We start from the raw sequence: 25,819 nt of genomic DNA, 5'->3' as shown, positions 1-25,819 counted from the left end.
ACAATGCTGTGAAAAAATTCTCAGGTAAAATACAAGTATGGATTATGCGAATCACTACATACAGAACTGAGACATAAAAAGATGCAGATTTGTTAAAACCCATAGTTTTGGTCTCCAGGCTGCAAAAAGGACACAGCAGCACTAGAGAAGGTCCAGAGAGGAGCGACTAGGCTGATTCAGGGCTACAGGGGATGAATTATGAGGAAAGATTAAAAGAGCTGAGCCTTTACAGTTTAAGCAAAAGGAGACTAAGAGGAGACCTGCTTGAAGTGTTTAAAATTATGAAGGGAATTAGTACAGTGGATCGAGAGTGTGGGCAGCATGGTGGCGCGGTGGTAGTGTTGCTGCCTCGCAGTTAGGAGACCTGGGTTCGCTTCCCAGGTCGCTTCTGGGTTTGCATGTTCTCCCGGTGTCCTCTCACTGTACAAAGACATGCAGGTTAGGTGCATTGGCGATTCTAAAGTGTGCTTGGTGTTTGTGCGGGCACCCTGCCTGGGATTTGTTTCCGCCTTGTGCTCTGGGATTGGCTCCAGCAGACCCCTGTGACCCTTTAGTTAGGATTTAGCGGGTTGGATAATGGATGGATCAAGACTGTGACTTTAAAAGGAGATCATCCAGAACACTCGGACACAGTTGGCATCTTGTAAAGGGTAAATTGCACACAAACATTAAGAAGTTTTTCTTTATATTGAGAAGGATAAACACTTGGAATAAGTGACCAAGTAGTGTGGTGGACAGTAGGACTTTAAGGGCTTTCAGAACTCGACTTGATGTTATTTTGGAGTTCATTGGATGCGGCTGGTGAGCTTTGTTGGGCTGACTGGCCCAAAAGAAAAGAACAATCATGTAAGAAGAAAACAAGTGAGGGAGGCCATCAAGAGACATCTGGTTACTCTGACTGAGTTTTAAGTTAAAGTGGCTGAGATTGGAAGGACTGTGCAGACAACTGTTTACCAGTAGTAGCTTTACGGGAGAGGGGCAAAGAGAAAACCACCATTTAAAAAGCACACAGGACATCTCAGCAGAAGGCATATGGGACACTCTGAAGTCAGCTGGAATAAAGTCCTGTGATGTGATGAGACCCAAATTGAGCTTGCTGGCCTTGTTTTGGCAAAAACTGAACACTACCCATTATGAAAGACGTTATAAAGCATGGTGATGACAGGCTCTGGGGGGCTTGTTGGGGCAAAATGCAGGGAAATCCTGGAGGAAATCCTGATGAAGAATTGTGCCTTGGGGGAAAATTTGTTTTCCAGCAGGACAACAACCCTCAAACATAAAGCCAACGCCAAAGCTACTCAGTAATGGCTTCAAAACAGCAATGTGAACGTCCTGGAATGGCCGAGTCAAAGTCCTCATCTCAGTTTGTCACTGGGCTTGATAAAAGCTCTTCACTCACGATCCCCATACAGCCTGACAGAGCTTGAGCAGTTTTATGAAGAAGAAGAAGAAGAAGAAGAAGAATGGGGAAAAATGGCAGTGTGCAAAGCTGATAGAGACCTGTGCACACCGACTTGAGGCTGTCATGGGGTGAATACTTATACAAGCAAATATTTTGCGTTTAGTATTTGTAATTAATTTAGATCACTTTGTAGAGACTTTCACTTTGATCAGATTTGATTGTGTTGATCAGTATTAAAATAGCCAAATTAAATCCACTGTGATTCAATGTTATGTAACAATAAATATGTGAAGCATCCAAGGGGGTAGTTACTTTCTATAAATACCTAAGGCTGTGACTCTTCAATTGGATTAAATGGCTTTGGAAATATTACATTAATTGTTATATTAAACCAACACTATCATTCTACTACTTTCTTTTCTTTGCAGTGCATTACAAGATATTCTTTACTCTTCACATCATGTTTTCAATCAGACATTTGTATTTTTTTTAAATTTAAATTTTATCAGATTATTAAATGAATGTATTAATCTGTCAGTCATTTTCTAACCCGCTATATCCTAACTACAGGGTCATGGGGGTCTGCTGGAGCCAATCCCAGCCTACACAGGGCACAAAGCAGGAGCAGGGCGCCAGCCCACCGCAGGGCACACACACATACACGCACCAGGGACAATTGGGGATCACCAATGCACCTAATCTGCACCTGGACTGTGGGAGGAAACCCACGCAGACACGGGGAGAACATGCAAACTCCACGCAGGGAGGTCCCGGGAAGTGAACCCAGGTCTCCTAACTGCAAGACAGCAGCACTACCACTGCGCCACCGTGCTGCCCTGTGTTAATCTGTTTAATTCAAATTAAAGACGTCCAGAGTCTAACACAGCAGCAGAGCGTGGAAAGGAGAAACCAACACTACATGTTCAGTAGCAGCAGTCCACTGACTCTCCGTCACGCAATGCCAAATTAGAATCGGCCATGAAGGCAATATGGGAAAGCAAAAGAAAAACTGGAGCACCAGAGCTAGAACTCGCCATGCAGACACAACCTTTTGCATTTTCTTTAAATGTGATTTTCTTTCCTTATGACCAGTTAGGATCTTTTAAGCATGTTTAATCTAAAATTTACAATTTCTAAAATGTAGTACTTGAGTGTTGTATCGTGTTAGCCATTATGTAGTAATATAGAGAAAAGTCAAGCAAAATGACACCTTTTATCGGCTAACTAAAAAGATTACAATATATAAGCTTTTGAGGCAACTCAGGCCTCGTCTTCAGGCAAAATGTAATCATTATATCATTACATCACATCATTACATCATTAATCATTACATTATTACATTACATCATTAAATCATTACATTACATCACATCATTACATCATTAATCATTACATCATTACATCACATCGTTACATCATTACATTACATCATTACATCACATCATTACATCATTACATTACATCATTACATCATTACATTATTACATTACATCATTAATCATTACATTACATCATTACATTACATCATTACATCATTACATCATTATATCACATCATTAGATCTTTACATTACATCATTACATCATTAATCGTTACATCAGCATAAGTTTAAGTATTAAACTTTAAGTACTTGCGACCTGAGTTTTCATAACAGTTTTAATCGTGCCTCCCGCTAACATTTTTTTGAAATGTAGATGCATATTTTAATATAGCTACTTAACTTTTATCGACATTTATCTAACTCTGTATTTATTGTTCTAGTATCAGAATGTAGTTTAAGTTCATTTGTTTTGGTTTCAACAGATGTTTTTTTCATATTTTTGATTCTAGTTTTCTTTTTTTCACATCTTCGCGCCCCCCTTTCTGTTACTTCGCACCCCCGGGGCCCCACAGGTTGAGAACCACTGCATTACATCATTAATCATTACATCATTACATTACATCATCACATCATTACATCATTAATCATTACATCATTACATTACATCTTGCCTGAAAAAGGGGCCTGAGTTGCCTCGAAAGTTTGCATATTGTAATCTTTTTAGTTAGCCAATAAAAGGTGTCATTTTGGTTGACTTTTCACTAATTTCTAAAATGGTAACCAACTCTCCTTCAGTGTACCCTTTGACTATAGTTGTTTCTTTTTGCCTTTACTTAATTTAGGTGAACTTCATTTTTTCTTCTATTTGAGGCAACCAAAAGTGAAGTTCCTAATGCATTTTACTGGCATATCCTTAGCAGATGGCTAATTGATCGGCCCATCAGTCCATTTGTATTACTATTGGGCCTTTCATAGGGAAAATGATCAGAAAAGGGGCTCAAAATAATTAACTGCATGAACGTGAATCTCAACTGCCTTCAGTAATCCCTTCTTTTGTTTTTCTGCCAGTGTTAGTTGTTTCACTTTAACGCATAAGAAGGGACGATCTCTCAACAATATCCAGACTGTGTAAAATGAAGACTCTCATCAGCTGACTTCTTCATGAATACAAAACAGTTAAATGAAATATCCTCACTATTTTTCCATAAGGAATATTGTATCTGTTGGCTTTGGCAATGGCAAATCACTTGTGGGGAATACTTATTCTTATTGGGATTTTTATATACCCCAGTATATTCAATGAGAACTGTAAAAATGGCCGATACACTTTGAACGTGATCCTACTAGATGACAATGTTTCTCTATGGAGTAAACAAAAAGTGGAGTCGGCGGTGAATGCAGCACTGAAATTTTTGGAAAGTAACATCAGCACTGAACTCAGTAAGTGTTCTTGTTATCTTACATTTCTGTTTTGTTTTATGTGACAACATTGATGGTGTCTAGTTCAGGAAAGTGGTGGAGCAAATGCGCTAAAGTGAGAAGAGTAAGGTCAGGTCACAGTCAGTACTGTTGTAAGTTTCAAAGAGCAATGTCGATTAGATCATGAGAAATTGGTGGGGTAGCTAGCTTCTCATGTCTTACAAGGTGACCATCAGCCAGAGCTACTGTATGTGCAGCCATCACCCATTCGTCGTTACACTTTAGAATCCTATCTTTTCTCCTTGCAGATATATCATTGTCTCTTAATGCGACGTATCATGGCTTCGACACCGCCTTGTACCAGGTGAAAGGCTGCCCAACTAGCACCTGTGAAGGGGTGGAAATTCTCAAAAACTTGCTAGTAAGTCATTGATGCTGCTTTTGAATTGTATTAATCTTGTGAATGCACACTGGTTGTTGATAAAACAGTCATTTTTTTTTTTTTAGAAGCACAAGACTCTGGGATGTGTCTTGATTGGGCCCACATGCACATATGCCACTTTCCAGATGTTTTCGTAAGTGTCTTGCCTTCTTGTGCAAAAATACTGTGCATTCTTGCTTTCCTTGTATTTTAAGTAAAATGACTTGCTGTTTTGCTAGCCCACATTTCAAATGAAAGTACATCCAAACGTTCTTAGAACAGGTTAAAACTCAACTGAGGACCATCAAGTACCAGCAAAATCCTTGTTATATGTAACACTTTATTTCACGGTATCCCACAGCTGACGCCAATGTAATAACATAGCACTGTCAATGTTAATGGCCTCTTCTGTCTAACTGTAGAGGTATTACCGTATATACTCGCGTACAAGTTGGGTCTTGGAACCTGAAAAATCAATCATAAAATCAGGCCTCAATTTATACACCCATTCATAAATGCGACACTTAATTGTTTTTTTTTACATCTTCTTTCCTCCTCCAATCTCACACCAGTTTCTCAGACACATCAAATTTTGTTGCAGCAGCACAGTTACCAATTTCTTTCACCACGTTTAATTCTGATTGAATGCTCCATCGTAGATAAGGGATGCTCTTACGATAAAGGTGTATGAGGGTGAGAGATACAAAAAACACAAAACAGTGCAAATGTCGTTTCGGAAAAGTTCAGGTATTACCATATGGTCACGTAGGCACAATACATAGAAAAAAAAGGCAGTGTGCTCCGTGGTTACTTTCTGAGGTGGGCGTTAGTATATCATAATCTCTAGGACCAATAGCGGGAGTTTTCTGCATTCAACTTATACGACCAATATTATAAAAAACGGAAATTATACGGTAAAATCAAAGCCCGACTTATCCATAGAAGAACTTAAACGTGAGTATATACAGTAGTTACATGGTGTAATTTTGAAGAAAAACGCATAAATATTCATCTCAATTCTGTAGGTTTGAAAGAGTGAGCAGCACACATGGAAGTCAGCTGAATCAGTTTTATTATTGTAATTGTTCATTTCTTACTTTATAAATTATTGAGTTCATAGAATTTCTTCCTCTTTGTTTCCTTATTCTAATTTTTGCATAGCTTTCTTAATTTAATTATTCATTGCATTTTTAGGTGGCAGACCCCCGTGACCCTGTAATAGGATATAGCGGGTTGAATAAAGGATGGATTATGTTTTTAATTTAACCACATTTTATTTTTGCGGTGGGTGCCACCATTTTGGTGAACCATTACTGTACTAACTCAACAAAACGAGTCAGAGTTTCTGGGGCCTATCACTTTTCCATCTCATGGCAATACAATTCCTGAATTGTGTAGCAATTATGTTTAGTTTCTAATTTTTAAAATATGTCTCCCTTTGCTTATTTTACTCTGCTTTAGCCTTTATATGTTGTTTTTTATGGTGGAGAATTATTTTATTTTATCTTCAGTTCTGTTTTGACACCTTTTATAGTTTTTGTTATTTTGTGAAGTCATTTTGTTCTTCATAGATGTCACAGTTTCGTTTTTTGCTTTCTAATCCCATTAGCATGCTATGATGAATGAAACTTGTCCAGGATTATGGATTCTCAGTATCTGCTCGCTCAGTTTAGTCATTAATTCTGTCAAATTTTCAGTGAGGCAAAAAGATTTTCAGGTTAACACTTATAAAGTAATCTCTCAGTTTGTCCATCAGACCTGTTTTGGGTGCAAGGCAGCAAACTACCCTGGACAGGGCACCGGAAACAGCCAAACAAACTTCAGTTTATTAGAAAAGAGGAATGGGTTGCCTTATAAATAACTGATCATGTTATTTGTGATAATCTTTTCCCTCCAAAATATCTGTGTATTCCTTTTCATCCAGCTTGAACTCATCTTTATCGATGCCCCAAATCTCAGCAGGAAGCTTTGGACTTTCTTGTGACTTCAAGTCACAGCTGACACGCATCCTGCCTCCGGCTCGCAAGCTCTCCACGTTTATGATAGAGTTCTGGAGGTTTATTTCCAGTTCAGTGAAACCACATCAATGGACTGCTACTTACACATACAAGAAGAATGAAAACCCTGAAGAGTTTTTCTGGTAAGTTTCATTTTGTAGAGTCACCAATGTTTGTGTGGTGTGCTTGCCCTGTATACCACCTTCAGTATGATTTGCTATGTTTAATTAATATTATCGGGTGATTCACACTGTCAGCTCACTATTTCAGAGACCCAGGTTCAATTCCCTTCTTGGCCACTATTTGTGTACAGGTTTACCTCTCATATCACAAAACCACGTCAAAATTTAATTGAACACCCTGAATTAGCCTCAGACAAATAAGATTTAGTGTGTGTGTACTGTGATAATGACAATTATTCTTCTAGGAGTGATTTTGATACTTTTGGGATATGATATTCACCTCTACCTAATCTTCTCGTCTGAGACCTTCGGTTGAATTAAATGAGTCTGACAATAGATAATATTATTATATTATTTTGAAACGTATCATCAAATTGCATTAGTACGGAAGCTGAGAGAGGACGTGCAATATCGTTATTTTTTTTTAATTGTTTCCTTAATATAATAATTTTATGGAGATCTCGAGAAAACAACATTTGTTTTCTTGAGAAAACTGAATAATTTTATTGAGATCTCAATAAAACAAAAGATCTAATTTTCTCGAAATTACGAAATAATTGTATCTAACATTTAATGTTTAGCTTATTGAATCCACATCCTGCTTGAAACTGTATTGATCAGTGCATCACATTTTTGTTCAATCGTTCATAGACTGAACTATGTTTATGCCTTTGTTTAGAAAATAATAATGTTAAGAGTCTGTCATTTAAGAAGACGGTTAGCAAGGCTTCAGCTGTATAGATGTCGCAATCTAAGTAATCCTGATGCCAGGAGCAAAGGTTAAGTAATAAAATTATTCCGTTATCCCTAGAAAACAAATTTTTGTTTTTTTCCACATCTCTATTAAATTATTCCATTAATGTCGAGAAAAAAAAAATTGTTTTCTCGAGATCTCGATAAAATTAGTCTGTTATCTCGAGGAGACAATTTAAAAAAATAACGATATCACACGTCCACTCTCGGCTTCTGTACATTAGACTTGCAAGTGAGAATTTCATTGAACTCTTGGATGATAACACTTCAACTAAACTGAGTTATATTCTGTAATTTCTTCTGAGGAAAAGATAAATGTATTTTTTAAATAGAGTTGAAGGGATGAAATGTGTGATACAAACAAGCTAGGGTCAAAACTGCGAGTGAGTCCTTTTGTCGTAGCCAAACCACTAAACAAAGATTACACAAAATATAGCTGCACAAAATTCTGAAACCATTAATACTGAACATCCGTTAAAAGCATTTGCAAAGTGTTGATTTTCTTTCCGCAATCTCAGATAATGAGGAAGTGCAAGACCCTGACCATTAAATCCTTAATATGGGGACAGAATGGGTCAACAACCTTGGTTGTCCGGTATAGTAAAGTAGACAGAACTAAACCGAAAATGACGGCACCCACAAAAAAACAAAATGATATTGTGATTAGATGTTAATTTTTAAATTTTTATTTTAATTGATTTTATTGAAATCACACAACATTCCATACAGATAGATCAATTTTTACAAAAATAGGATCGAAAACAAATCAACCCCCACCCCTGAGAAAAAGAGCATGACCAGCAGGTTAAAACTTAAAGCTAGGAAAAATAAGCAAATAGTTGAATTAATAAGTTAATACAGATAGATGTTAAAATTTGAATGCCTGTTTTCAGCATAGATTTGGGACGTGGAGCATTCATTTGCGATTTTGTAAAACTGCTCAAGTGACACAAAGATCAAGAAATAAAAACTAAATAAATACATAAAAAAAAGAAAAACATCTTTCTATTTGTCATTAACAGTAGCAGTGCTAGGAATTCACAAAAGAGTGAACATAAATTTGTCACAAGTGGGTCTGATGTTATAATTTTTTATTGTTAAATATACATTCAATTAAAAAAATAGGTTAGAAATCCAATTTTACCAGCGTAAATGGAGTCACTGGTTCTTAATCTTTTTATTTGCATGTCTAGTTTGAATGATTTTTGTTAACTTACCAATGGTGAGAATAAGCTGACTACCTACCTTTGTTTATAAGTACAAGATACCAACCCATCGCATGATACAAACACTCAAATAATATTTTATAATTTTTACCAGTAATATTATATAACAGCAAACAGACTGTTCCTTGTAATTTTTATATTTGCAAAGCACATTCCTTATGCTTGCATTTCCATTCTCTGAATCTATGACTGTTATTGCAGGTACATGAATGCTTTGGAGGCTGGCTCTGCTGACTTTGCTATAAACATTTCCATCATTGAAATCATCAGGACACGAGAAAGATTGTATGACATCATCAAGGACCCTTTAAGAAAAAGTAATGGTATGAATCTATCTATCTATCTATCTATCTATCTATCTATCTATCTATCTATCTATCTATCTATCTATCTATCTTGCCTACTATACTAAAATGGAGGTCTATCTATCTATCTATCTATCTATCTATCTATCTATCTATCTATCTATCTTAATGTATGTAACAGTTTTCATTTATTGCCCTTAGTGATAATAATGTGTGGAACACCTGAAGAAGTACAGTTGCTTTTAAAGGGACAGCAGATTGCGTCTGAGATTGTCTTTGTTTTAGTGGACATCTACAAGTAAGTACCTAATACATTTTTCTGACTTACTGTATACAATCAGTAACACAGGTATATTCAGCATCACATTATTCTGCAGATATCCAGATTGAAAATAATCAGCAGCTGCAGGGTAGAGAGTTTTCTTAAAGGACGCTCAATTAGTGGGGATGTCCAGCTCAGATCCTGGAGGGCTGTAATGCCTGGAGGTTTTCATTCCAGCCACATTACTAGTACTGCTAATTGAGCAAATAGAATTTGGCCTAATTTTTATTATACTTGGTGTTTATGTCTATTCTACTACATTTTCATTTAAAACTTTAGATGTTAGTCTCTGTTTTCGTCATTTGTCCATACTACCCTGATAATTTTAACTGTCAAAAACGGAGACTTATACTTCTCCAGAGCCGTATATTTCTGAAAAAGACAACTCAGCATTGTAATGTGGACGGGAGAAAACGCAGGCTTTTGAAAATACAGACTGTAATTGCATTCTGATTTGTTTGTGCTTATCACATAGCCCTTTCCTGATTTGATCCTACTCATTATAACATCTCATTCCCTGATTGTTCCCCCTTCATGATGGAAAAAAATCTATTCCAAGACAGCGGACACAGAAGAGTTGATCAGTATTGAAGACTCAGACAGCATGTCTATAATATATAAAACCATTTTAAACCATTTTAAAACCATTTTAAAGATTCCAGAGTACAGTGGAAAAAGGATCTCTTACTCAATATTTGAGAAATGGAGTGGAAGGCAGCAATGCACAGAATACACTTGAGCTCATATATGCGCAAAGCATTCAATTATTCAACTTAAAATCTCTCTCGTTTAAAATTGTCCAAAATGTTTCCATGGCAAGATTCCACCTGCGAATGTTGCGATCGAGCTCCAACCTCATTGGGCCACATGTTTTGGGCCTGCGCCAAATTAACATCATTCTGGACTAAAATCTTTAACTGCCTATCAGACAGCCTGGGGGTCACAATCCCTTCTAATCCACTACCAGCGGTGTTTGGTGGGCTCACAGAGGGGTTTAAATTGGAGAAGAACAAACAAACTGGAATCGCCTTTACTACACTATTGGCACGTAGACTTATTTTGCTCAACTGGAAGAATCCTAACTCTCCTCTTTTAAGTCAGTGGGTAACTAATGTTTTATATTATTTGAAACTGGAAAAAATCTAATTCTCTCTTAGAGGATCTGTGCAAACCTTTTTTAAAACCTGGCAGGATCTGATCAATAACATTTTAGAATAAGGCCTCATATTGGGGGTGAATGACTCCTTTCTCTCTTTACTACTCTCATCAGTTTTACTTTGATGTGATTGTATGAAATGTCACATGCTATTAACAAATTTAATAAAAGATAAAAAAAATAAAGAAGAGTTGCTTTCCAAGATAAGTGTTTTCTTGCTAACCTGTATCTCCATATTTGAATAAAAAACGTAGTAGTGTGGCGATAAGACTAAGACTCACGACTAGCAGCAAAACAATAACGAGATGCAAAGCAAGTCAGCAGCTCACCATCTAACTCTGGAGCCCCAAACTCATCAGCTTCTCTGCTAACAATTTCTTAAATTAAAAGCCACCTTATTTAACTATATGGCGTCGTTGTGCTGTCCTTTCGCCCCATGTGATTTTCATTTTTTGCTGAGGGTACCATTCAGATGTTTTGTGGAACAGAGGAGATCAGTATTTCTCAGACTGTCCCCTTTCTTTGTTTTAAAACAGAGATTACGTGATCGACGTCTGTGCAGATTGACATGTTGGTTCTCTTTACAGTTTGACTGGTATTTAAGAAAAAAACGAAAGAATTCATGGGTCTGATTCTTGAAAAGCAAGTCAATTAAAATGAAACAAAGAGAAATACGTTTTATTAGCAGCAGTAATTGGGTACTCATAAACAAGGTGGCTGGAATGAAAAACTGGTGGTAATGTTGGTCCCAGTCTGACCCCCCTGCTCTATTCCATTACTGTCATTTGTGAAGAACCCTTAATAAGGTAACTTCTATGATTTCTCTCTGGAATAATTCTTATGTTTGAACTCTGTATCATGAAAGGAATCAGGCAATTTGTCATACTGCTCATTATTTAATTATTTAATCACCAGTAATGGCGCACTGCACGTGAATCCACTTGAATTGATCATTTCTAGTTTTCCTCCTCTTTCTCTGTACGTTTAGCATTTGTTTGCTCAGAGGTTGATGTGCTTATTCCTTCCTGAGCAGCTCTTCTTTTCTCCACCCTAGTGGCCTGGTTCTTCTCTTCTTTCGTTGGCATCTTTTCGCGTTTTCTTTAATTTGGCACTTAAGTCTTCAATCTGCCTCGGGAATGATATGAAGAGGTAGCGGAAGTGACGGCGAAGGTGGTAGAGATGAGAATGGCGCCTGTACTCATGAGCCACCCTGCTGGCCGAGAGTTGATTCTCCAATAACATAAAACAAAAATAAAAAGAGGAATAACCTTGAAGGTCAATCGTCACCCTGAAAGCAAATAGTAGACATCACATAGTATATGGGTACCAAATTTCAGGTCAATCGGTCAAACGGTTTGCAAGCTACAGGTGAACTAAAATCCTGAACACTCAAACGGACAGCCACGGTAGCGTATTATATAAGAAGAGTTATTCAAACCAACATATTCAAAGCCTGTTTAACTGTAAAACAGAGGTGTGACCAGAATATCATGTGTGGGTGGGCATTTGGCTTGTCTGGGGGGGCAAAAAATATCCATCCATCCATCCATCCTCATTTTTGTAGGGGGGTCAAATAATAATAACAACATAGTTTTATATAACATATAAAAGCAAAATATTCGGCATAAATCATAACCTATTGGAGAGGCAATGGAACTTGTATTATTATTCTTTGTGAACAAATATAGAACTACATCTACAAGGTAAATATCAATAAAGTCAAATATATACAACATATGAGAGCAAGAACAGAAGTGTGGCTCATTGTAGTCATTAGGGAGGCTATAGGATATCAGTTTCCAGTGTTTAACCTGGATATCATTTACAGGACTAGTCTGCTGTTAGTCTTGGCAAATTCTGAAATCAATTCATTCATGTTGATTTTCTGTGATGTTTTTCTCATGTGCCAGAATGACTAAATTTCTCTTCCTTGAATGCAGCATTGTGGAGTGAGAATGCGGTTCAAAGTAGAGAAAGAGCTTTCGCATGCAGCAGAAGACACACCAATGATGAGTGCTGTGACATATAGAGAATGCAACATAGGGAAGGCCTCTTTGTACTGCTGAATGCATTTGCACGCTTCACAGAGATTAGCATCAGCAAGCAGTTTATTGATCAACATTGCTTTTGCCACAGCAATTTCATTTTACAAGCTCATGCTGTTTTGCTCTGTGCCTGCAAGTGCCTGAAGAGGTTTCAGGAGAGAATGATCAAGAAATAATTCAGATTTTTGCAGGAGAAGCGATGTGGCCCTCAATTATTCAACATTTCTCTGACAGAATCTTGTCATATCCACAATAGCTCTATCAGGAATGCTGAACATAGCCCTTTTAAAAGTCTGATTAGGAGCAATTTGTTCATCAGAGTCACCATGCCTGAGCGTAGACACGACAATACTATCATCAAGCTGTGAATTAACTTTCCGTTCCCTTTTGAGTGAATTGGTAGGCCTACTTTCACACTGAGAGAAACGCTCCTCCCAGAATGAGTGGCTTCTCATCTCCTTCAGTTAAGCCAGTGAAACTGTCACCACCTCCACAGCAGTGCACAAATCCACTGCACGTGCCTGTAGAATTGCATGGGCTGGTTTCAGCACACCAAGCACATGAAGGAGGAATTTTCCTGTATTGAAGAAATTCTGCTTTTTCAAAAGACCACATGCCTCAATGCAAATGTCAGAAGGGTCAGTGTCAGCCTCTGCTACCTCTGAGAGAAGCCCCCTTAGAGCTTCCTCATTGTTGACAATGGACTTTGCGACAGCATAATGACTGGTCCATTGTATTTCTAGAAGTCTTTTCAGTGTGGGTGTATTGTATGTGTGTGAAACATAATGTCTGTGACAAAACGTGTTCAATGAATTTGAATCTCTTAGCCAGAGATTCTGATTCCATTGCATGTATCAGTGCTAAATGGAGGTGGTGGTTGTGTACATATGGAATGTACTTACCAAGTTTGTTTTGTAACAAAGCCTGGACACCACCTCTTGCCCCAGACATGACAGAAGCACCATCAAAACACTGACACACTAAATTGTCTGGGCTGTAACCTAGCTCAGAGAGATGTGCAGACAGAATTTGGTTACAAATATATTCAGCATGAAGCTGATTCAGTTCAATCAAGCTAATCAGGTGTTCTTCAGGGATGGAGTTATGGACAAATCTAATCACTACAGACAAATTCTCAATGTCACAGTGATCACTGGTACCATCACATTTAATGCAAAGTCCAGGAGAGTCAGCTTTTTCATAGTTGGTCCTGATATCTTTTACCACCATTTTGGCAAGAGTCTCAATTATTTCATTTTGAATTACATTGGATGTGTATTTTGCGTTGTCTGGGATGTATTTTACAATTTCTGCAAGTTTCGCATTTTTTTTGATTGTTTAATCAAAGAAAAAAAAAAGTCCATCTGCCCCACCTACGTGATTGTGACCACGCAGAGCCAGTTCATTGACTGCAAGGAACTGAACGGCCTCCCCAATACTTTTCACATAATATCTATTCTTTTCTATCTGGGTTGGACCCAGCAATTGAACTATGCTTTCACCCGTCTCTACCCAGCGCCGATACTCTTGCCATGCATACATGGCTCTGACGTGCGGGATACTAGAGGCGTGTTTGTGGAAGCTGCCACCATCTTTTTCTAGAGCTTTTTTCCAATTAGTGTAGCCATGTTTGATGAATATGTCCTCGCGGTCCGAACTGGAAACATCAAATTTGCGGCAGGCAAAGCAAAAGCTGGCATAACGGACAACAGGATATTCAAGTCATGGTCAAGACTGATATCAGCTTGCACTAAAATATCTGAGTGTCTTTCCGAATGCGCGCTTGGGATAGTTAATTAAAATGGGCTGCGATGGGCTATCCATATTTAAATCAGGCAGGCCGGACTGTATATTTTGTTGAAGGCAGAGGTTTGGAGTACCCGACACGGGCGCAGAGCTGGAGGATTGTGTAGGCTTATCTACATCTTTTGGAGTTTCAGTTACTGCTTTTTAATAAGCCACCTATGCAGAGCCTTTGGTGTTACCAACCAGAAAATGAAAGAAGAATGGAACGTATACGCTGTTTTAATTAAAGAATGCGGTCAACAGGTTCAAAACGTGCTGCAAAATGTGCCGCGAAGTAAACTGTGAGCAGCACGGCGCCTGTCTAATCGGAAATCAACTCAGTTTTGAAAATCAAATGTTATTCTTCTTCAGAGCTTTCACTGAACAGACAGAGCATTTCGCAGGGTGGGCATGGCTTGTCTCGGGGTGGGGGTGGGTTATGGCAGTGCCCACCTCAGCCCTCCTATGGTCACGCCTCCGCTGTAAAATGTCTCATTGTTTTCTCAGAGTGGTTCAGTGGTTCGCTTGAGCATGGGAAAGGCACTATATAAGTAAAATGTATTATGATGATGATGATTATTACTGCTGTTTCACCGAGCCATAACTCTGATTTCAAATACCATATGTGCTGGAAATTGCACGTTCCCCCATGTGTATCTATGTGTGTCTGTTAGGCTGATTGGTGACCCTAAATTCACTTTGGAAGAGTTTAGGTGGTGCACGAGTGTATTGCTTAACCCCAGGCTTGTTCCTTGAGTTGCTGGGTTGAGCTTTATTTCACTTGAAACCTACAACTGAAGACGGTGGGTTCAGCAAAACAAAAGTTAAATGCATTGTTAAAATAACACGTCCCCCTCTCCATTTAATATTCCCTCCTCCCCAGAGCCCAGACTTATTAAACGGATAACACTGATTAAATGTCATCATGCCCTTGTGAGGGAGGTGGCACTGTGCCACTGTGAATGGTGCCGTCCCATGGATGCAGTTTCTTGAGTTTGAATTCATTGCTAAGAGTGTTGTGTTTGTCGGTGCGAGACTCCCACTGGGTACACTGATGTAACTCCCACAGCCCAAATCACATGCTGGTTAGGTTAGCCAAACTGTGAGTGAGACCCACATATTTATTGATGTTTATTTCTCATTGTTTCTTGCAGCCACATTTACTACTCAAACACAACATCAGCAGAAGTTATGAGAAATGTCTTGGTGGTAACCGTCCCCCCGCCCCAGCAACATGACAACAACTCTGGAAGTTTTCATTCGATACCGGTGAGAATTTAACTTTTAGTTTTCTTACCTGTTATTAGGTAGATGTACTTAAAGATGGCATATTCTGTATAGGGGGAGAAATGGATGAACACAATATATTACACTATATCAATAAAAATATAAAGAGAAGACACGGCCCTCCATGTAAACATCTTTATTCTGTTTACATCTGGGTGAACGGACTCTGTGTGTGTGTGTGTATGTATGGGTGTGGGTGTGAGTGTGTAGATAAGTGTGTGTGTGTGAGTGTGAGTGTGTGTCTGTGTGTGCGAGTGTGAGTGAGTGTGTGTGTCTGTGTGTGTGAGTGCGTGAGTGTGTGTCTGTCTGTGTCTGTGAGTGTGTGTGTGTGTGTGTGAGTGAGTGTGTGTGTCTGTGAGTGTGAGTGTGTGTCTGTCTGTGTGTGTGAGTGCGTGAGTGTGTGTCTGTCTGTGTCTGTGAGTGTGAGTGTGTGTTTGTGTGTGTGTGTGTCTGTCTGTGTGTGCCCGGTGATGCTGGTCCCTTTCCAGCTCCTTCTCCTTTGAAGTAGATTGAGCAGATCTGGTAATGGATGGCCATCTCACCTGAATCTTTACTTCACTGTGTCCTCTCATCTTCAGTGGTAGTGAGGTTGCCTAAAGTCTTACAAATCTGGGACTGTCTCCATTGACAACTTCACATGTGCAAAGAAAAGCAAGCAAAGCTGCCATGATGAGGACTATTGATGAGGAGCTACTGTGACATTGTAGCGTATTAAACCTCATTAGCTCAGCCCACCTCTGTTAAGTCAGTGGGTAACTGATGATACACAATCTGAAATTGGAAAAAATCTAAATTCTCACTTAGAGGATCTGTTCAAAAGTTTTTTAAAACCTGGCAGGATCTAATCAATAATATTTTAGAATAAGCATTTATATTGGGGTGAATGACTCCTGTCTCTATTTTAGAATACGCTTTTTTTTTTTTAATTGTATTGAATTTTTTAAAATCAAATAACACTCCATACACATAATCGAGTTTAAAAAAAAAAAAAAATAAATAAAAAAAACGAAACAGGTTTGAAACAAATCAACCCCATAAGCCTTTACCATATATTGGGGAGAAGGATTCTCCTCCCTCCTTTCTGCTCGTAAAGTTTTACGCGGGCTGTTGGCCTTCCTCTCTTTCTCTTAGACGGGCGTTGAACTGAATTTAGTTTTGTTACAATTGACTTGTTTGCATGGAATGTTACTCGCATTTAATAAATTCAATAAAAAAAAAATCATCCAGTCTGCAGAGGGAGGAAGAGAACACAGTGCCAACCTCTGGAGTGGCGGGTAAGTACAATCACCAGAGCCCTTAAACTGCCCCCTGTGCACACACGTGTGACAACTACCAGGGCTGAACAAGTGATAATGTCGGACCATAAAAGCACGATTAGAAAGAGCGCCTCTAACCAGGTGGTCCCCAGACATTTCACAGACCTGCAACATTAAGTTTTGGACCTAAAATGTATAGTCTTGAGCAGAGAAGGCTCATCTGGACTCATAAAAATGAAAGTGCCAGAGTGGTTCTTCAGAGCCATGCTGTAGGGTAACCAGTTTTGGTTTTGAAAGGACTCATCCACATGAAGGTTCCAGAAAGAATCTTTATTTATTTAGATCCGTAACAGGCTCCTTACGGTAAATAGCCAAGAACAGATAGTATGAGATTTGTGAAATACCAATGGGTGATGATTTTAACACAGGCTACGTCCAGGTTTTCTTAATCTGTTAGTGTCCTCCTAGGTAGCTACCATACTTTAAACATCTCAGTTTGGTAAGTGTTTTCATTTTGGTCTGACTATTCCTATGTTTTTAGTGATCATACAAGACAGATTAATATCTGAGTTAACATTTGCAGTGCATCATGCAAAGCACTTGTCTCTGTTACATGCAATTTGGTATCGGATTCGTAAAAGCTGTGTTAATGTTTGTGATGCATCATCTATTGGACTGATAAATGTGATGCATTTTATAACTAAAAATGTTTGTGATGTACCATCTTTTGTAAGTTAAGAGACAAAGCAGTGGGGTGGATGAACAGACAGACACTCATGGTTTATATTTACCGCCAGAACCAGGCGTGCAGACCATACAGCAAAGTGCGCCTGCAGTGTGCCACCAAAACACCTTTAGGCTTGTTGCGGCCTTTTCAATCAGCTTGTTGATGTTCTGCTAGTTAATAAGTAACAGTGCTTGGTCTGCACCGCATAATGACACAGCAGAGGACGTGAGATTCTGGCGATGGAAGAAGAGTTGTACCTGCTATTACTAACTTGAACAGGAAGAAAAAGAGAAGGTGGAGTGTCAGACCTATCGGCCAAAAGTGGTGAAGGATGGCCAAGTGTAATGTTCTTGTGAGTGGGGGACCTACATGATGAACAGAAGCATTTCAAATGTACTTGCATGTCTTCCTTGAATATGTTGCATCATATTCAGCCCATCAAACATCATTCTGGCACCCATCTAACCAGTATCTCCTGGAAATTCACCATTTTGGATGGCACACTGTGCAGCAAAAAAAAACACTAGTGCACATGTGGGCGCGTCTCCAAATCTGATGTCACTTTCGACGCTCAGTGGACGTGTCAATTAGGTTTATTAAATCCTTTCATTAAAGTGGATATTACACATGATAAACGGCCTTATGACTTAAAGCAGTGTATTCTGAACTATGAGTCGCGAACCAAGACAAACTCAGATGGGTCTTCACACAGTTGTGTAGGTGCGCTTTCTCTTCTGACAGCCCGTATTCGGCTCTCCTGCTACCACAAATGCCATCCAACAGCTGTCACGACCTGCGGTTCACTGGAGATGCCAGCACTCCAAGATGATGGGGTACATGTGACTAGTAGTAGATTATCTCAGGGATAATGGTAAAGAAGTTAAAGAGGATTTGATCTGCCAGTATAGAGTCAGGGATATATATATATATATATATATATATATATATATATATATATATATATATATATATATATATATATATATATATATATATATATATATTGTGGTCCCGGCCGGGACGCCCAGGAGGACCAGAGGAGGGCTTGTGCCTCCTCCAGACCGCAAGGGGGCGATCGCCCTGGTTGTATTGGGGACCAACCCTGTAGGGGCCCGTGGCCACCGCCAGGCGGTGCCCTGGTGCCTGAGGAACCCTGGAGCCCAGCACTTCCGCCACACCAGGAAGTGCTGGGGGGAAGACGACAGGGGACACCTGGATGGCTTCCGGGTGCGCAGCTGGCACTTCCGCCACACTGGGGTGTGGTCAGGACTGATTGCCGGGAAGCAGCTGGAGCCCATCCGGGTTCCCATTTAAGGGGCCGCCTCCCTCCAGTCAACAGTGGATGTCGGGTGGAAGAGGACAGAGCTCGGGAGAGGACGGGAGGCGGTCGAAAGAGAGGCACAGTGACTGGAAGAGTGTGGCCTGGACATTGGGGGAATCGGTGCTGGAGGCACTGGGGTTGTGAGTGCACGTAATTTGTGTAAATAGTAGTGTAAATAAACAGTGTGTGGTGGAACAATGTTGTCCGTCTGCCTGTGTCCGGGTCCCAGTCCACAATATATATATATATATATATATATATATATATATTGATGAAAAATGTGGTCAAAATAATCAAAAACTGATCACAGAAGACACTGTACATTCGGTTTAAGGCGTTTTTATATGCAATCAAGACAAAACGGTGGAAGGAAGTGACATGACAGAAATTACGTCATTGGGACTGGCTGGAAGTGATGTCATCGGAAATGGCCAGAAGTGACGCCACTGTGCAGGAACTGGAAGTGACGTCACGGAAGTTGCATGTGCTGATTTTGCAGCCATTTGGTGAACCCGGAAGCAAAGTAGGTGTATTCTTATTTTTCTTCTTTATTTCTGTTGGCAAAGAGAAAGAGACATCAGTGCACATAACCAACCCTCTACCTCGCGAAGTAACACTCACCTTTGGACTTGATGGCTGCTTCCTAATTGCACGTGTATGACTATATATATATATATATATACATATATGAAACCCCATCTTACTAATCCACCTCCCCCTTACAATTTCCCTCTACGACTCCACCCTTTGACTCCTGTACGTCTAATGATTTTCCTCTAATGATGACACCCGGCAGGTTTTAAGATATGTGACTCATTTTCTCCCTTTGTGGATCTCTAGCTACAAATATGCAAACCGCATCACAGACCTTCGCTTCCATATATATGTATCGTGCTCTTGCAGAAGTTGGGATTTGATGGCAGGGTTGAAAGTTGAATACCCTTTCAGCAGCCATGGACAATATTGCATTGACAAAACTGTTACAGTATAAAAGTAAAGAAGTTTTGCATTACGTTTATCGTACTTTTTATAACACAAATTCTAAAGTAGTTTGATAAATCTCAATGTACTGATAATGAGAAGGTCACGTTTGTTGAGACTGTTCACCAGATTATTTATCAGGATGTATCCTGTCACAATTTAAAATAGAAATATCAAGCATAAATGTGCTACTCGTAACTCAACTTTTGTATTGACCTGTTAATTAAAAACCGTAATGTTGAACTATTTGTGAACTAATTTAGAAAACTGAATGATTAAGGGTGGAGCTCATTTGAAAGTGTTATTTAAAAAAGAATATTACACAAAGTAAATAAACGGCATGGAATAACAATTTTTACCATGTTGTTCGTCATCCTACATCATGAGTCAAATGACTTAGTCCTTCTGTCCTTTCAAAAGTCAACACGTCCTCAAGTCGCACCCTTTATGAAGAATTTGCTTTTTCTCAGCTCTACTGAAGCTTAACACCAGGCATTTACACTGGCAGTGGTATTCCTCAGGGACCTCTTCCCTGTTCTGAATGATATTCACTATTTCTATTAACAACAAGGGGGCTTCGCCCCCTTCTCACTTCACTCGCCATCCCCTTCCTCCCATCGCCAGTGCTATGCGCCGTTGTGAAGAGGGGGGCTGAATGCACCCCAAAGAGATACAGTTGCTGCTCCAAAACCCCCTCTTAAACTGTGATACAATGGGAAACAAATACAGTTTTTTGTACCTCCTCTTTGCTCGATCAACTGCTGGCTTGTTGCTTCTGAAACTCATGTGGTGCTTCAAAGGTTTAAAAGCCTGTACAGCAGCTGTCCTTTTGTCTCTCTTCTCTCCCAGACATCCTCAAACATTATGCGGTCTCTTTTCGCTGTTCTGTTATTTCCCCGCGCAATATTTTCCATTTGTTTGCGCCAATGCAATCTTTACTCTCATTCATTTGAGACTTTCAAATTGTCCTACTTCCATTATCTCTAACCTGCTCTGCATGTGCATCACGGGACTTGCTTCCAAAGGTTGTAAGTATGATGTGATTTGTTTGTCTCGTGGGATGTGAAAGTGTCTCTCTGTCTCTCTGCAAAAGATCACGTCGCAGGAGAAAAGTTTTGTCTCTTCTTTTATAATAGAGAGATTTGTTTACTTTTCCATTGTTCTCTTTTAGTAGAATTATGTTTGAATGGAAGAAAAACATTCACTGTTTTTTTGTTTCATTACATGATCTTTGTTATTTCTTTATGTATGACTTCACTGCCATTATGTTAAAAATCTTCTTCTTGGGACCCAGCGTAGTGCTGATTTATTTATTTAGGCCCTCAGATTAAAAAAGTTTAAGAATCTCATATGTGTTGGATAAAGACAATTATGGATTTAAGGCTTGTGACATAGCATACAAGCTGGTGGTCTGCAACTTATATGTAGCTTGAAAAGTGGTCCTTGGATTTAAAAAGGTTGGGAGCTGCTGTACTAGAATACTTGAGTAACTTTTTTCTTCTTTTTTTTAGTATTGGGGCTCCGCCCCCTGCTCGCTTCGCTCGCCCACCCCCAGGTTTGGTTATCCAGATATACAATTTAAAGAGATTTTTATTTTCATGGGATTTGTTACATACTCTTTCAATTCTATGTTGCATCGCTGCTCCTTGATCATAAATATAAACCTGACTGAGTTGTGGTTTCTTCAAAACTAAACTTGTCGTAGCTTTAATTTTCGCGGGAACACAGATTCTCATAGCGTATGCTCCATTAACGTGTAGATCTACATTTTGAACATTGAATGATGCGAACGCGAAACGTTTATTGTAGACTCGGATATTTTGCCTGTAGTGTTTGTGGATTTGACTTTCACCAAACAACAAATCTTTTAATTCTCACACATACGCCTCTTCATTGGGAGGCAACACATCTTTTCCCAGATGGCAACACGAATTAGCCGATCTACAAGTCTCCGACTTAAACTTTAAAGCCTTACAATATCTACATACTTCTTACATATCACCTCTGTCGATATATTCAATCTCTTTTTGCTGTTCCGTTATTTCACTGAGTAATAATTTCCGTTTGTTTGTGCTAATGTGATCTTTACTTTTTTTTTTTGATACTTTCGAATTTTACTACTTTCATTTTCTTTAACCTGCTCTGCATGTGTGTTGCGCCAATGTTTTTGAACGTCTTTATGAAGTCTTTTATTTCTTTTCAATACCACTTGGTCCGGGCTGATTATTACTTTCCTTATTTTCTGAATTTGCACATAGATTATTATTGTTCTTTTTTGCCTTCTTTTCTCTCGAACGCTTTTGTGTCTCTTTCCGACATGCTGCTCTTCCTTCTTCACTTAGTCATTGACGTGCCATCTAGAAAGTATAAAATTTTTAAGAGCTGAGAGCACATGAAGTGTGTCTGCCAAAAGCAAGCAACAACTGAGACGTTAGATGTCCGTGATCTCGTTTTAAATTTTCTGTAAGTAGGGCGTAACGTACAAAAGTCATGGGTCTTGCTTCCAAAGGTTGTAAAGTCTAGTCTCGCGGGACATCAGAGTGTCTTTCCGAGAAGATCACGTCTCGGAAAAAGATTTTTTTATTATAATAGAGAGATTTGTCATCTCATAATATATTTATTATTTCACTTTATTTGTATATTTAAGTTATTTACCATTATATTTAATATGCTTAGCCAAAGTTACATAAGTCAACCTGTGACTTCTAATTAGATCACACATTGTTAAAAATCCTGTTTTTTAATGGCGTTTTATGGTTCTTTACTGGGTTGTGTGGTTCCTTGTGGAGCCTTTGCTTTACAAAGCAACATTTCATTCTGCGAAGGGTTCTCTGTATTTGAAGATGATTCTTTGTGCTTTGAAAAACTTCCTAATATGTGGAAGAAAATGAAATATTTCATGTACTGTAAGCTACCTAGCAGAACTCTAGGAGATAAAGAAAACCTGAACCTAACCCGTGTCATTTAAAATCCACGACACATTGTGTATTTCACAATTCTGTTACCCTCTATTTATATTTATTTATGGTATGAAGCCTGTCACGGATCCAAATAAATTAAGATTCTTTGTGGAACCTTCGCCCTGCGGTGGGCTGGCGCCCTGCCCGAGATTTGTTCCTGCCTTGTGCCCTGTGTTGGTTGGGATGGGCTCCAACAAACCCCTGTGACCCTGTGTTAGGATATAGCGGGCTGAAAAATGTTCGACTGACTCACTGTGAAACCTTCATGTGGATGGGCCTGTTAGAAACCAAAAATGGTTCCCCTATGGCATTGCTCAGAAGAACCACTCTGGCACCTTTATTTTTAAGAGTGTAAATAAATGTTTGTGTTAAATACATACATATAATTGGATTAGGACAGGGATCTCAAACTCTGGTCCTGGAGGGACGCAGTGGCTGCAGGTTTTCATTCTAACCCTTTTCTTAATTAGTGACCTGTTTTTGCTGCTAATTAACTTTTTTTGAATTCATTTTACTTGACTTGTTTTGTTAAGATTTGTTCCCCTGAATGTCATGATCGTTCCTCTGAATTGCTTTCTTTCTTTCCATAAATGGCACCCAAACAGAAATGAAATGTGAAGTGAGGGAGCCAACAGAAGACCAACTAAGTCAAGGCCTCAGACTCCAACCAGTTGTTTAATTAGGTGCTGATTCTTGTTGTTAATTAAACTTGCTCTTTAATTCCATGGCTTGTTGCTGCTCTTGTTGTGCAATAGCAGACATTTCCAAAATGACTGATTTTCTCTTTTCTGTTGAAATGTTCTGTGGACCTGAGCAGATCAGCATTCCTGAGACCTTCATCCTTTTTTATTTTCAGATATTCATAATAATAATAATATATTTTATTTATATAGCGCCTTTCCCAAACTCAATGCACTTAAAGAATATAAGAAAGAACGGCAGGGTATATAGTATATAGCATTGTACAAATCAAATAAATAAAGAAGATTAAGACTGTAAATTCAAAGAAAGTATAACAGACAACATAATTGATGATCTGGCACACACACACACACACACAGGCTACATGAGCATCTTAACAGAGAGGTAAACTGAGAGAAGGGGAATGAAGTCAAGTAGAGCTAACATCCTTCCTGAACAGATGAGTTTTGAGTTGTTTTTTAAAAGAATTCATGGAGTCAGCTGATCTGATTAATTTCGGTAGGTCATTCCAGAGTCTGGGCGCTATAAGCTGAAGGCCCAGTCACCCATGGAGTGAAGATTAGTGTGGGGCACAACAAGATTGCCAGAATCAGAGGAGCTTAGTGGGCGGGCAGGCACATAGTGATGGAGAAGGTCACTGATGTAGTTTGGCGTGAGGTTATTTAAGGCTTTGTAGTTTATTAGTAGGATTTGATATTCGATTCTGTAAGACACAGGGAGGCAGTGAAGACGGAGCAGGATGGGTGTGATGTGCTCACTGCTGCTGGTTCGAGTGAGGACTCCTGTAGCTGAGTTTTGAATAAGCTGGAGCTGTGATATAAGATTAGAAGGGGCACCTGCCAGTAAGGAATTGATAAAAGCATTAGAAAAGGAGAGGAAGGAGCGAACACGGGATATGTGACGGAGGTGAAAGTAAGAAAGTTTCTTAATGTGATTTATGTGGGTGGAGTAAGAGAGGGAGGAATAAAAAATGACACCAAGATTCTTTGCAGTAGACGCAGGTCTGATGAGATCACCGCCAAGATGGACTGGGAAGGAGCTCATTTTATTAAGTTGCATTTTAGTCCCAATTTGCAGGAGTTCAGTTTTGTTGCAATTTAATTTTAAACAGTTCTTCTTCATCCAGGTCTTAATTTCACTAATGCAGGTTGTGAGCTGAGAAAGCTCTGATGAAGTTGCCCTTTGAACATTGAAGTAGAGTTGAGTATCATCTGCATAAAAATGATAACCCAGTCCATAGCTACGAATAATATGGCCAAGGGGAAGCATATAGATACAGAAGAGATGAGGGCCGAGAACAGGGCCCTGAGGAGCTCCTTGTGTGACTGGCGCTGAGCTGGATCTGTTGTTGCCAAGACTAACAAACTCTTGACTAACAGTCAGATAGGACTTGAACCACTGAAGGGCAGTGCCAGAGATACCCAGCATGTTCTCCATTCTGGACAGTAGAATGTCATGTCTGACCTGAGTGTCAAATGCTGCACTGAGGTCCGACAGAATTAATATGCTGGTTTGACCAGAGTCTGCTGCCATAAGAAAATCATTGGTTACCCGTAGCAGAGCATTTTCACAGCTATGCCGTGCCCTAAAAACAGATTGAAAGGGTGCCCATCAAGTTATTAGTGGTTAAGTAATTGGTGAGCTGGGAGGCTACAACACGCTCAAGAATGTTTGACAGGAAAAGTAAGTGGTATGTTGTTTTGGCTCATTTTGTATCTCATTATTGTTTGACTGATAATTAAGGAAAAGAAACAATTAAGGGGTCTGAGGCTTCAAGAGCAAGTCAATTAAAATTCATTCAAAAGAAGTTAATTAGCAGCAAAAACAGGACACTAATTAAGAAAAGGGTGAGAATGAAAACCTGCAGCCACTGCAGCCATCCAGGACCAGAGATTGAGGACCCTGGATTAGGACAGTACTCACAATTAAAATTAATGTATATAAAACTGCCCAAAATTCTGTGTACTAACATTACAATTTGTATTTGATATAATACCAGAAGGGAATGAGCAAAGAGAGTGTGAAGATTACAAACCCCATAAAGCCAACCTCAGTGTGCCTGGACATATTTGATCCTTGTGTAACTAGCTGACAAGCTTTCTTTCCCCTTACTAAGGTCAAATCTGATTTAAAAGCACAAAAAAGAAATGTCTCCCCCTTCTTCCGATTGCACTAACTTCTAGCCAGTGAGCCTACATTTTAACTCGCCTCTTGAAGTGCAGGCCCTATAAGACTGGCCCATAGACAACTC

The 25,819-nt window shown here is 39.2% G+C and overlaps 1 protein-coding gene across 2 annotated transcripts in view; it reads left to right on the top strand.

Moving 5' to 3' along the window:
* gucy2ca (guanylate cyclase 2Ca) overlaps window positions 1-25,819 on the top strand; it is a 62,430-nt gene that overhangs the window by 3,391 nt on the left and 33,220 nt on the right. Inside the window, exons 2-8 of one of the 2 annotated variants that reach the window (XM_039765468.1) lie at window positions 3,792-4,163; window positions 4,451-4,563; window positions 4,650-4,717; window positions 6,488-6,703; window positions 8,923-9,044; window positions 9,228-9,324; window positions 15,489-15,603. In XM_039765468.1, coding sequence (XP_039621402.1) covers window positions 3,959-4,163; window positions 4,451-4,563; window positions 4,650-4,717; window positions 6,488-6,703; window positions 8,923-9,044; window positions 9,228-9,324; window positions 15,489-15,603 — 936 coding nt within the window. In that variant the 5' untranslated portion in view covers window positions 3,792-3,958. Of the gene's footprint in view, window positions 1-3,791; window positions 4,164-4,450; window positions 4,564-4,649; window positions 4,718-6,487; window positions 6,704-8,922; window positions 9,045-9,227; window positions 9,325-15,488; window positions 15,604-25,819 lie in introns of those variants that run through there. The other variant, XM_039765469.1, reaches the window with a different exon arrangement.

Source organism: Polypterus senegalus, chromosome 10 (assembly GCF_016835505.1).
Source record: "Polypterus senegalus isolate Bchr_013 chromosome 10, ASM1683550v1, whole genome shotgun sequence".
Lineage (NCBI taxonomy): Eukaryota > Metazoa > Chordata > Cladistia > Polypteriformes > Polypteridae > Polypterus > Polypterus senegalus.
This window is presented reverse-complemented; position numbering and strand designations above follow the sequence as displayed.